General features: G+C 38.9%; 1 protein-coding gene across 4 annotated transcripts in view; it reads left to right on the top strand.

Moving 5' to 3' along the window:
- Positions 1-12,271, top strand: part of PKHD1 (PKHD1 ciliary IPT domain containing fibrocystin/polyductin) — a 457,981-nt gene that overhangs the window by 44,032 nt on the left and 401,678 nt on the right. For all 4 annotated transcript variants that reach the window (XM_037054718.1, XM_037054725.1, XM_037054714.1 and 1 more), the window contains one exon: positions 11,829-11,959. In XM_037054718.1, the coding sequence (XP_036910613.1) occupies positions 11,829-11,959 (131 nt within the window). The remainder of the gene's footprint in view (positions 1-11,828; positions 11,960-12,271) is intronic.

Here is a 12,271-nt window from a genome sequence, read left to right as displayed (position 1 = left end):
TTTTACATCTATATGTAATTATATACATATTTACACATATATGTTATACACACACACACACACACATATATATATATAAAATTTTTGGAGCTTTAAACCCCTTCCTTATTGCTGTGGAGTTTATTTTGTTGGACAAAGACCTGTGGCTAAAAATATTTTTTGAAGTGGCGTTTCCTGGCCTTAAATGCGTTGTTCAAAAGAATGGCTCATTTCTGACTTGACTTTGCCTGGGAGAGTGAATTCTGAGGCCAACCCTGCCTCACCTCTGCACATAAAAAGGAGCCAGCTTTCTCTTATTTCTCAGTGATTTAGGGGGGAAAGAGCCAGATGGTATGTGGTGCTCACAGTGAAGGATCATATTCTACATCAACCCAATAATTATTAGTTTGAATTCAGGGCATGTACTAGCCTTCCCAGTAGATTTATAGGGGGCTTGGATCTTATAAAGTTACCTTTGAAGTTCAGGCCACACAAACCTTCTTCAGCTCCCCCACCCCACTAAATTGCAGACACCTAGATGGTAGGCAGGTGGCTGGGTCATCTTTGTTTTCTCTAGACAGCGTGACTTGCACAGGCAGGGTAGCCAACTATCCTGGTTTTCTTGGGACTGAGGGGTTTCCCAGGATGAAAGACTTCCAGTTTTAAAACTGAGTCATAGAACTCTTAAATTCAGAAAGTCCCAGGCAAGCAAGTTGGTCCCTCATCCTATCACCCAATCAAGGCATGCTGTAACAACAATATGGAATGAAGTGATTTGTCTGGGAGGTTATACAGCATCTCTCTATATTTTGGCAGAAGACGGGAAACTCAGAGAAAGAATAATGTTGAGTGGGTATACATTAGCTTTTAGTAAAGACTTGGGGAAAAGGGGGGGGAGAGAGGGAGAGGTTCCACTTGCTAATGTCCTTACGGCAGGATATAAACTTTCCCTCCACTCTGCTACCTACCTTGTATCGACCAGACTCACTCACTCACTCACTCGTTCCTCACTAATGGAGCCACCCTGTGTGAAGCCCTGTGCCAGGTGCTCAAGATCTTGCCACTCAAAGTGTGGTTCTGGACTAGCAGTATCCACATCATCTGGAAATATGTTAGAAATGCACAGTCTTGGACCCCATCCCAGACATTCTAATCAATCTGCATTTTAACATGAATCCTAAAGCAATTTCTATGAATAGTGCAGTTTAAGCAACATTGCATTAGAGGGTTTAAAGAGAACCAGGCTGAGTCCTACCAGCAAGGAATTTACAGAATAATCTAGTATGTGATGAATACATATAATAATGTGACAGTATTCTCAATCACTACTTTCACATATGCAGAAGCACCCTCCAAAGGGCTTTAAAGAAAAATCTTGGCTTTGGAGTACATCCTTCCTTGGCCCATTTCTTGCTGAGATAGAGTTGCCTTGTCTTTAGTTATGGGAACTGGTCAGGCATCTGCACTTTGAAATGGGAATGGTACAGTGTCACCCCCTCTGCAACTTTCAATTATTAACGTCAACAGTGATAATGATTTATTTAGCCCTTGTCATGTACCAGAGACTATTAATGCTAGGCATACGGTAAATTAAAGTGAAGTTCCTGCTGTCATGGAAGTGGTGGTTAATTGTGTCAGAGAAAAATCAAGTAGGGGAAGAACCACTAAAGGAGTATGGGAAGGCCATTGGCACTGGAGCATTGATGTGAATGGCACTGGAGAATGGGGGCATGGATAGGGGCAAGGGATAGGCCCCGGGAAACTCTGGAAAGAGAGTTCTAGGAGAGGAATCGCCTAATGGTAAAGTCTTCAGTCCGACTGAGTTCGACTTGTTCCAAGAATGCACAGAGGTCACAAATGGCCATTTGTATATCTTCTTTGGAGAAATGCCTATCCAAATCCTTTGCACATTTAAAAAGTTGGGTTATTTGTCCTTTTATTATTAAGCAGTAGGATTTTTTTATATAGTCTGAGTCTCTTATTAGATACATGATTTGCAAATGTTTTCTCCCAGTTGTGGGTTATTTTGCATTTTTGACAGTTGTCTTTGAAGCACAAAAATGTTTTGTAATTATTTAAAATTTTTTAGTGTTCAAGTACAGTTGTCTGCACTCCCCCCCACTTTCTCCCACCCCAGCGATCCCCACCTCCCTCCCCTGATTCCACCCCACATTGGTTTTGTCCATGTGTACTTTATGGTAGTTCCTGAAAACTCTTCTCCCCTCCCCCTCCCCTCTGGCTATTGTTAGATTGTTCTTATTTTCAATGAATCTGGTTATATTTTGTTTGATTTTTTCTTTTGTTGATTATATTCTAGTTAAAGGTGATATCATATGGTATTTGTCCCCCACCATCTGGCTTATTTCATTTAGCATAATGCTCTCCAGTTCCATCTATGCTGTTGCATAGGGTATAAGCTCCTTCTTTCTCTCTGCTGCATAGGATTCCATCAGGTAAATGTACCCTAGTTTTGTGATCCATTCATTTACTGATGGGCACTTAGGTTGCTTCCAGAACTTGGCTATTATTGTAAATTGTGAAGCACAAAAGTTTTTGACCAAGTCCAGTTTATCTATTTTATTGCTGTTGTTGTTTATGCTTAGGTATCGTATTTAAAAAACAATTGCCTAATCCAGTGTCACTAAGACTTGTGCATATGATTTTTTTCCCTAAGAGTTTTGCAGTTTAGGTATATGATTCATTTTGAGTTAACTTTTGCATATGATGTGAGGTAGGGGTTTTATTAGTTTTCTGGGGCTTCTTATCCATGTACCCCAAACTGTATCATTTAAACAGCATAAATTCATATCCTACAGATCTGGAGGCTAGAAGTTAAGAATCAAAGTATTGGTAGAGTTGACTCCTCATGAACCAAGCTCTGAGGAAGAATCTGTTTTGTGCTTCTGGTGATTCACTGCCACTCTTTGGCATTCCTTGCCTATAAAAGCATCACCTGCTCTGGCTGGTGTAGCTCAGTGAATTGAGCACGGGCCTGCGAACTACACGATTGCAGTTCAATTCCCAGTCAGGGCACATGCCTGGGTTGCAGGCCAGTTCCTAGCAGGGGACTCATGAGAGGCAACCATACATTGATATTTCTCTCCTTCTCTCCTTCCCTTCCCCTCTAAAGATAAATAAATAAATAAATCTTAAAAAAAAAAAGCATCACCTGACCCCTGCCTTAATCTTCACATAGTGATTTTGTTGTGTCCTTTCTGTGCCTAAATTTTTTTTAAAATAAGAAACTAGTCAGATTGAATTAGGGACCCACTCTACTCTAGTATGACTTCATCTTATATTAACTAATTATGTCCGTGATAAGCCTATTCTCAAACAAGGTCACATTATGAATACTACTGGCAGGTAGAACTTCAACATGTGAATTTTTAGGGGACATAACTGAATCCAAAACAGCATCCAGCTTCATCCCACTGTATGTGAGTATGCATTTGTTCTATTTTGCATCTGTGTGAAAATATTAGTAGTGTAACTTCTTAGAAGTGGAATTCCTAGGTCAAGAGGTGATATAAATTTAACATTTTGTATAATTTATTTTCTATGCAGCCATGTATATGAGTGTATATTCGCCACATTTTACATAGTGTTTTTGATTTTCCAGTCTTATAGAAGAAGAATATTTCATTGTACTTTTACTTTGCATTTATTTTTTTGAGAGAAATGAATACCTGTGTATGTATTTAAGGGGCATTGTACTTTCTCTCAGTGAACTTTCTATTCATCTCCTTAGCTCACTTGTTTTTTTCAATTAGGTAATTGTTTTTTATTGATTTTAAAGAGCTTTTTATATATTAAGGACATTAGACCTTTATATGTTTTTCTCTGTCTCTTTGCTTATTATTTTTATAATTCATAAATTTTTAAATTTTTTACACAGTAAATATATTGACCTTTTATGGCTTCTGGGTTTATGAGATACTTAGAATACTGGGCTTTCCTTATCTAAAGTAATATAAAAATAAAAATTCTGCTATGTTTTCTTTTAGATTTGTAATGCTTTGTTTTTTATGGTTAAATATTTCATCACTTTGGAATTTATTTTGGTAAGATGTGAGGTAGACTTTAGAATTTATTCAATGCTATTTACTTATTTCATTTGCTAAATAAATAATTCATCTATTTTCACTTATGTAAAATGCCATATTTATCATTTCCTATACTCTTAAATTCTCTGGGTTTATTTCTAAACTTTTTATTCTGTTTTATTGATGCATCTGGCTGTTCATGTTTTATTACTGCATTTTAATTATAGTTTCTTAATAAGCTATTTTAATGTGTGATAGAAGACTTCTTTACTCTTATTTTTGAAATTTTATATTCTGGCTATTCTTGTTTATTTTTTATTTGGTTTTAAAATCAGTTTGTCTGATTTAAATAGAAAATCCTGTTTATATTTTTATTTGAATTGCATTGATGCTTCGGTTTAATTTAGAAAGATATACAACCATTCTGATGTTCACTTCTTCTACCTATTTATTTTAGTTTTCTTTTTTAATCTATCCATTCTGTTCCTCAGTATCATTCAACATTTTCTTCAAATTTCTTCATCATCTTGAATTATTGTGGTCAATGTTGTTTTTAAATTTTTTATCTTCCATTTTATTCTCTGGCTTTGAGGTCTGTTGCAGTCTTGCCCTGACTCTTCAGGGCAAGTCTATACATTTAACTTCAGGGTGTTACTTCACATCGTCACACTCTCCTGAAAGGTGTTCATTGGGTTGAGTAAGTTTCTCACTCCGACAAGCCTGGAGAGAACAACCTAGTTCCCGCACCCATGTCCCACTTTCAAGGGGCGCATCTCTATTGGGTAGTGCAATCACTCTTCTACCTCCTTCCTGAGAGATGGCAGACCTGCATCATCGCCTTCATCAACATCAAGGGGAATTTGCTTGTCACTTAGATCAAGGCCTGCTTCTCTAGACAGGAAACTGTGCCATGATGTTGGTATGATTGGTCTTACGCCTCTTTCTACCGGCCTTTGCAGTGGGGAGGTAGGGGCTTCTGTGGTTGCTCTTCGGTGATCAGGAGTGAAGTCCTCATGACAGTGGGTTGTCATGTCAGTCTCTTCTACACCATCACGGAGACCAGAACCTGGTGTGTGCAGTATCAAATCACAAAAGCTGGAAGGGCTAAGGCTGTTTTTTTTCTCTAGTTGTATTTTTCCCATTACCATTTATCTCCCTTATACCCCTCTGACAATCCCCAAGTTCTTGTCCATGTCCATGAGTCCCTTTTCATTTTTGCTTGATCCCTCCACTCCCTAACCCACTGTCCCCCAGTTATCACCCTGCTCTCTCTCCATGAATCTGTCTCTATTTTGCTTGTTAGTTCAATTTGTTCGTTAGATTCCACATATTAGTGAAATCATATGGTATTTGTCATTCTCTGACTGGCTTATTTCACTAAGCATAATGTTCTCAAGGTCCATCCGTGCTGTCCCAAAGGGTAAAACTTTCTTCTTTTTTAGGGCTAAATAGTATTCCATTGTATAAATGGAACACTATTCCATTTTGGTACACAGTTCCATAGTTATTGTATTCACTCATCTACTGATAGACACATGGAATGCTTTTGCACTGTTGGTGGGAATGCAGATAGGTGCAGCCACTGTGGAAAGCAGTGTGGAGGCACCTTGAAAAACTAAAATTGGAACTGCATTATGACCCAGCGATTTCACTTGTGGGGATTTATCCAAACAAACCTAAAATACTAATTTGAAGGGACATAAGCACCCCATGTTCATTGCAGCATTGTTTACAATCACCAAGGTATGAAAGGCTTTACAAATTTTGTTATTCTATTACAGTTGTCCCAACTTTCCCCCTTTGCCCTCCTCCTCCCAGCCCATCCTCTCTCTCACAGTGAATTCCTACACTGTTGTCCATGTCATGGGTCACACCTATGTGTTTTTTGACTAGACTCTTCCCCTTCTTTCTGCTGTTACTCCCCTCCTCTTTCCCTTCTGGCTGCTGGCAGTTTGTCCTATGTTTCTGCCTCTGGTTCATTTTTGCTCATTAGTTTGTTTTGTTCATTAGATCGCTCTGATATGTGAGATCACATGGTATTTGTCATTTATTAGCTGGCTTGTTTCACTTAGCATAATATTCTCCAGTGCCATCTGTGCTGTCATATAAGGTAGGAGCTCTTTCTTTCTTCTGTGTAGTATTCCATTGTGTAAATGTATCACAGTTTTTTTTATCCACTCACTTACTGATGAACATTTAGGCTACTGTATATAGCACTGCTATGAACATAGGGATACCTAAGTTTTTTTGAATTGGTATTCTGGGGTTCTTAAGGTACATTCTCAGCAGTGGAATTGCTGGGTCAAAAGACAGTTCCATTTTTAGTTTTTTGAGGAAATTCCATACTGTTTTCCACAGCGGCTGTACCATTCTTCATTCCCATTAGTAGTGCAGTAGGATTCCCTTTTCTCTGTATCATTGCCACCCCTTGTTGTTTGTTGATTTATTAATGATGGCCAGGTGTGAAGTGATATCTCATTGTGGTTTTAATTTGCATCTCTTTGATGGCTAGTGATTTTGAGCATGTCTATGAGCCATCTGTATGTCCTTCTTGGAGAAGTGTCTGTTTAGATCCTTTGCCCATTTTTTAAATTGGATTATTTGTCTTCCTGGGGTTGAGTCATATGAGTTCTTTATATATTTTGGAGATTAAACCCTTATCTGATGTATCATTGCCAAATATGTTCTCCCATATCATTGGTTTCCTTTTCATTTTGATGATGGTTTCTTTTGATGTGCAGAGATTTTTTAATTTGATGTAGTCCCATTTGTTTATATTTTCCTATATTTCCCTTGCCCTAGGGGATGTATTGGCAAAATTATTGCTATGTGGGATATCTGAAATTTTACTGCCTATGTTTTCCAATGGGGCTTTTATGGTGTCATGACTTATATTTAAGTCTTTTATCCATTTTGAATGTATTCTAGTCTATGGCATTAATTGGTGGTCCAGTTTCATTTTTTTTTGCATGTGTCAGTCCAGTTCTTCCAACACCATTTATCGAAGAGTCTATTTTTACTTCATTGTATGCTCATGTCCCCTTCAACAAATATTAATTTACTATAGAGACATACATTTATTTCTGGGCTCTCCATTCTGTTGCATTGATCTATGTGTCTGTTCTTATCCAGTACCAGGCTGTTTTGATTATAGTGACCTTATAGAATAGTTTTATACCAGGTATTGTGATCCCTCCAAATTTCTTCTTCTTTCTCAACATTGCTGAGGCTATTCAGGGTCTGTTTTGGTTCTATATAAATTTTGGGAGTATGTGTTCTACATCAGTGAAATATGCCATTGGTATTTTAATACGAATAGTGTTGAATCTATAGATTGCTTTGGGTAGTATGGACATTTTAATGATGTTAATTCTCCCATTCCATGAACACGGTATATACTCCCATTAGTTCATATCTTCCTCAATTTGTTTTTTCAGTGTTCTGTAGTTTTCCAAGTATAGGTCTTTCACCTCCTTGGCTAAATTTATTCCTAGGTACTTTATTTTTCTTGTTGCTATAGCAAATGGGATTTCCCCCTGATTTCCAATTCTGATATTTCATTATTGGTATATAAAAAGGCCTTTGACTTCTGAATATTGACTTTGCATCCCTCTACTTTGCCAATTCACTTGTTAGGTGAAGTAGTTCCTTTTGGTAGGTAATATAGGATTTTCTAGGTACACTACCATGTAGTCTGTAAATAATGACAAATTTACTTCCTCCTTCCCAATTTGGATGCCTTTTATTTCTTTTTCTTTTTCTTTTTGTCTGATTGCTCTGGCCAGTACTATGTTGAATAAGAGTGGTAAAAACAAACACCCTTGTCTTATTCCTGATTTTTAGGGAAAAGCTTTTAGTTTTTGTCCATTGAGTATGATCTTGGCCGTAGGTTTCTCATACATGGCCTTTATTATTTTGAGATATGCTCCCTCTATTCTCACTTTGCTGAGTGTTTTTTTATTATAAATAGGTGCTAGATTTTATCAAATGCTTTTTCAGCACCTATTGATATGATCATGTAGTTTTTGTCCTTCATTTTCTTTATGTGGTTTATTACATTTATTGATTTGTGAATATTGTACCATCCTTGCATCCCTGGGATAAATCCCACTTGATTATGGTGGATGATCTTTTCAATGTTTTGCTAGATCAAAACTGGCAATATTTTATTGAGGATTTTTGAGTCTATATTCATCAAAGATGTTGAATCCAGCAATATCTTTCTTTGCTTATTGTGTCTTTATCTGATTTTTTTCTTTATTGTAATTTTCTTTCTTTATCATGTCTTTATCTGATTTTGAAATTAGGATAATGATGGTCTCATAAAAAGAATTTGGAAGTCTTCCGTCTTCTGGATTTTTTGTAATAGTTTGCAAAGAATAAGAGTTAGTTCTCCTTTGCATGTGCTAGTTGTTACCAGTCTACTCAGGCTTTGTGCTTTGAGATTCAGTTTTTGAAAATTGTATGTTTCTAGAAATTTATCCATTTTGCACAAGTTGTCCAATTTCTTGGCATATAGTTATTTATAGCAATTTCTTGCAATCCTTTGTATTTCTGTGGTGTTGTTTGTTACTTCTCTTTTGTTTCTTATTTTATGTATTTGGGTCCTGTTTCTTTTTTTTTCTTGATTTACTCAAACTGGAGTAAGAGAAAGGAAGAGTACAGTGTGAGGTTTGGAGAAAAAATAGGAACCAAACTGAAGAAAAGCAATCACTGCTGTGATATCCACGACAGAGGAGCACAAAATAAAGGTGGAAAGAAAATAATAATATTATAGGAAAAGAAACAGAGAAAAGGAAAAAGATTGTGAGATAGCTAAAGAATAGATTGAGAGGATAGAGGGAAGAGAAATAATAAGTGTAAGGGTTAGACACCTGGCTAAGAAAGGGAGAAAATAAAATTTAAAACAAAAATAAGACAGGGCAGGAGGAAGGTGAAATGGAGTAGGACAGGTGAACAGTAAAATCTGAGATTGAAAATAAAAATATAGTGAACAACTAGGGATACAATTGAAGAGGTGCAACAACAGCCTCAATATCAATGACAACTGAGCAAATACTAATAAATGTGGGACAACAATAAGCATATTATTAGAAAGGGGGAAAGAATATGAGATGACTATTGGAAAGAAAGATGGTTTTGAGAGGTTGGAGGGAGGAGAAATAGTCAGTGAAGAATAGAAACAAGGTGTGGAAAGGGGAAAAATAAAATTTAAAACACAAATAATAAAGAGAAGGATAAAGGCAAAATGGAGTAAGGGAAGGAAAGAGTAAAATATGAGATCGGAATTAAAACTAAAATAAAAATAAAATTAAAAAGTAATACAATAGTATATAAATAAAAATAAAAATAGTGAAAAATAGGAACAAAATTGAAAATAATGTTTAAAAGCTATGCAGGAGAAAAAATAGCACAAATAATAAAAAAGAACAAGATGGAATTCACCTCAGCCGTGTCTAGTGTTTGTTGGCCCACTGTCTTCTCGTTTGGGGTCCATTCCTGATGGCAGCTGGTATCCCAGTCTAGCTTTAGGGCAGCCTGTTTGAGGTTACAAGTGATCCAGAGTCTGTAGCTGTCTCCTTCAGGCTTGACTGGCCCTCACTCCTCTGCCCTGCTGGCTTTTTATTAGCATAGGGTCCACAGGTGGTTCATCTCACATCCAACAAACACTACAAATACACCTCCACCCACCTCCAGAGGAAGCCTCTGGTATGATCAGGAGGGTGGGATCCCTGGATCACCCTCCAGGAGGCGCTGCTCAGCCTTCAAGGAAGATGGTGGGTGTGTTCCCCTGCCCCTGCACCACATATTTTGGTCTGTCCCAGATTATTTCCAGTAAGGTATAGTTTCTGATGGTCTAGCTGTCTGTTTCATGTGAGGGGCCAATCTGCGTAAGAAGGTCAGCTCCTTCCTGCTTGGCGCTGATGGCAGCTCTGTGTGAGGGCTGAGGCTGGGCAGGGCCCTGAATACTTCTCACTGTGCCAGTTTCTAATCTCTGTACTGTGCTGTTTTCAGTGAAATAGGACCAAAGCAGGAACCAGCATAACATCTGATAAAAGTTCATAAGGATTCCTTTGGAGATTCTCTTTCTTTCCCCTGAGTATACGTGCCTGGCAGGTGGTTCTTGAGCCAGGCCTTACTATGCTGGGGAGTTTGCAGTCCTGCAGGTAGAGAAAGGGCATGCCTTTCCCTTCCCTGAGGTTTGTACTTCATGGTTGGAGTGGCCTTGCCTGGCTGCACGGAATTTCGGGCTCTTGGCTCTAGCCCTTTGAGTTCCTAGATCACTGCTCTCGCAGGAGACTCAAACCCAAATTCTCCATTCTACATGTAGTAGATGTACCCACTGCTCACCAGCCATGGTGGGTGTGGCCTTGCAATCTCTTCACTGCAATCCCTTTGCTGTGCAGCCTTCTATTCTTCCCAGCCAGTTGGCCTCAGTGGGTACAAACTGCGTTTTGAATCTGGCCTCTGTTGGCAGGGCAACTGTGTGCAGGCGGATTCCCTGCTGAGCTATATCTCTGTTCCCATCTTTTAAAAAAGTGCCTATGTGGCACCCCCACTGCATCTGTGAGCCACTGTCCAGCTCTTAGCACACTCCACTTCCCCGAAAGGCAAAATGTCTTTCTTGGTCAGGGCTGGCCACAGCCTGCCTGGTGCCTCTGACAGTTTTAGGAGATAGAGTTTCTCTCTTGAACTCTCCCCATTGGCACTGCAGCTTTGGGCATGCTGCTCACTGTGTGTGTGCAGCCTGAAACTCCCAGACTCCATATGTCCTCCCAAGTCTCTCTGGATTAGTGTTGGGAGTTCCCTGTGCAGGAACGGGGCTTCCCACTCTGGGAGGGGCAGGAGCTACTAAGCTGCGTTTTTCTCTCCTCTGTTTTCTCCTTTGTTCCAGGTACCTCATGCAGGTATTTCCCCTTCAACTTATAAATCACTTACTGGGCAGTGCAAAGCTTCCTCTGTACTCCTTGGCTCCAAAAATTCCTATCAGCTAAGATTCTATTGATTGTTCAGGTCACTGGTTGGGAGATCAGCTGAAAATCTGTGTTGGGGGCACAAGCAAGTGGGCTCAGCTTCCACCTTCTCGGCTGCCATCTTCTCCCCACAACCAAGTACAGGAGGCCATTTTTTAAAGATGGGGAAAGTCAGAACCAGTGAACTCAGAGACAATACTACAAAGGATCTGTTTTATTTTTTAAAATATTTTATTTATTTATCTTTTTTAGAGGGGAAGGGAAGGAGAGAGGAAAGAAACATCAATGTATGGTTGCCTCTCGTGCATCCCCTGCAGGGAACTGGCCCCTGCCGGAAACTGGCCTGCAACCTAAGCATGTGCCCTGACTGGGAATCGAACCTCGATCGTCTGGTTTGCAGGCCCGCGCTCAATCCACTGAGCTACACCAGCCAGGGACAAAGGATCTGTTTTAATTGACAGAGCAGTCTATGTCGGTGACTCTGGGCCCACTGTTCTTTCTGCCTTGATTCTCCCTTATACAGTACTTCATATTTCTGAAAAAAAAAAGTTTTATAGGATTGTCAGGAATGACATTTAAAAATCTCGGGCAGGAATGGTTTTACAGAGGTCTCTGACTTGTGGTAGTATTGTATCTCTATGTTTCATTTGTAAATAACTCCATCGTATACTTCTACTTCTTTATACAGAAGTTCATATGTTTAACTTTACTGTTTCTCTGCAGTTTGAGCATGCCTTGTATTTTCATTAAGGACCTTCAAATTTTAATTGCATTTTATCTCTCTTGTGGATAATTCATTCTGAAAATGCATTTTTTTTTGTTTTTGTTAAAGGAGGGCTCTGGGCCACCATCCGAGGTTCTAGTTTGGAAGACGTTAGCCTGGTGTTATTTGGATCTCAGTCTTGTGCCATCAATATCACCGCAAACAACTCACGAAGAATTCAATGCCAAGTTCCACCCAGAGTGAGTGGAATCCTTTGGCATCCCTTCTGTCTGCGTGGGTGACTATTACCATGTAGTGTAAGGTTGTCAGTGAATCATTTCTGAGAATTAAATTAATTGACGTGACCTTTTCATCATGAGAGAATGCTCATATTGTTTATATTGCCAGTTCTGCTGTGAAGTGGGAAGCTGACTCCTACCCATGGGGCGTGTAATCAACATCACATAATGTTCTTTAAAAGAAGACAAAGAAGGAGGTCCCGGGCCTGTGCTCCATGAGTATTAGTGCCACATAATAAATAAGTTTATCTAGGGACCATTTTGAGTGTTGGT

Source organism: Sturnira hondurensis, unplaced genomic scaffold, assembly GCF_014824575.4.
Source record: "Sturnira hondurensis isolate 20B ecotype Veracruz unplaced genomic scaffold, ASM1482457v3 Scaffold0000880, whole genome shotgun sequence".
Lineage (NCBI taxonomy): Eukaryota > Metazoa > Chordata > Mammalia > Chiroptera > Phyllostomidae > Sturnira > Sturnira hondurensis.
Note: the sequence above shows the minus strand (reverse complement) of the source record. Positions and strands in the feature narration are given on the sequence as shown.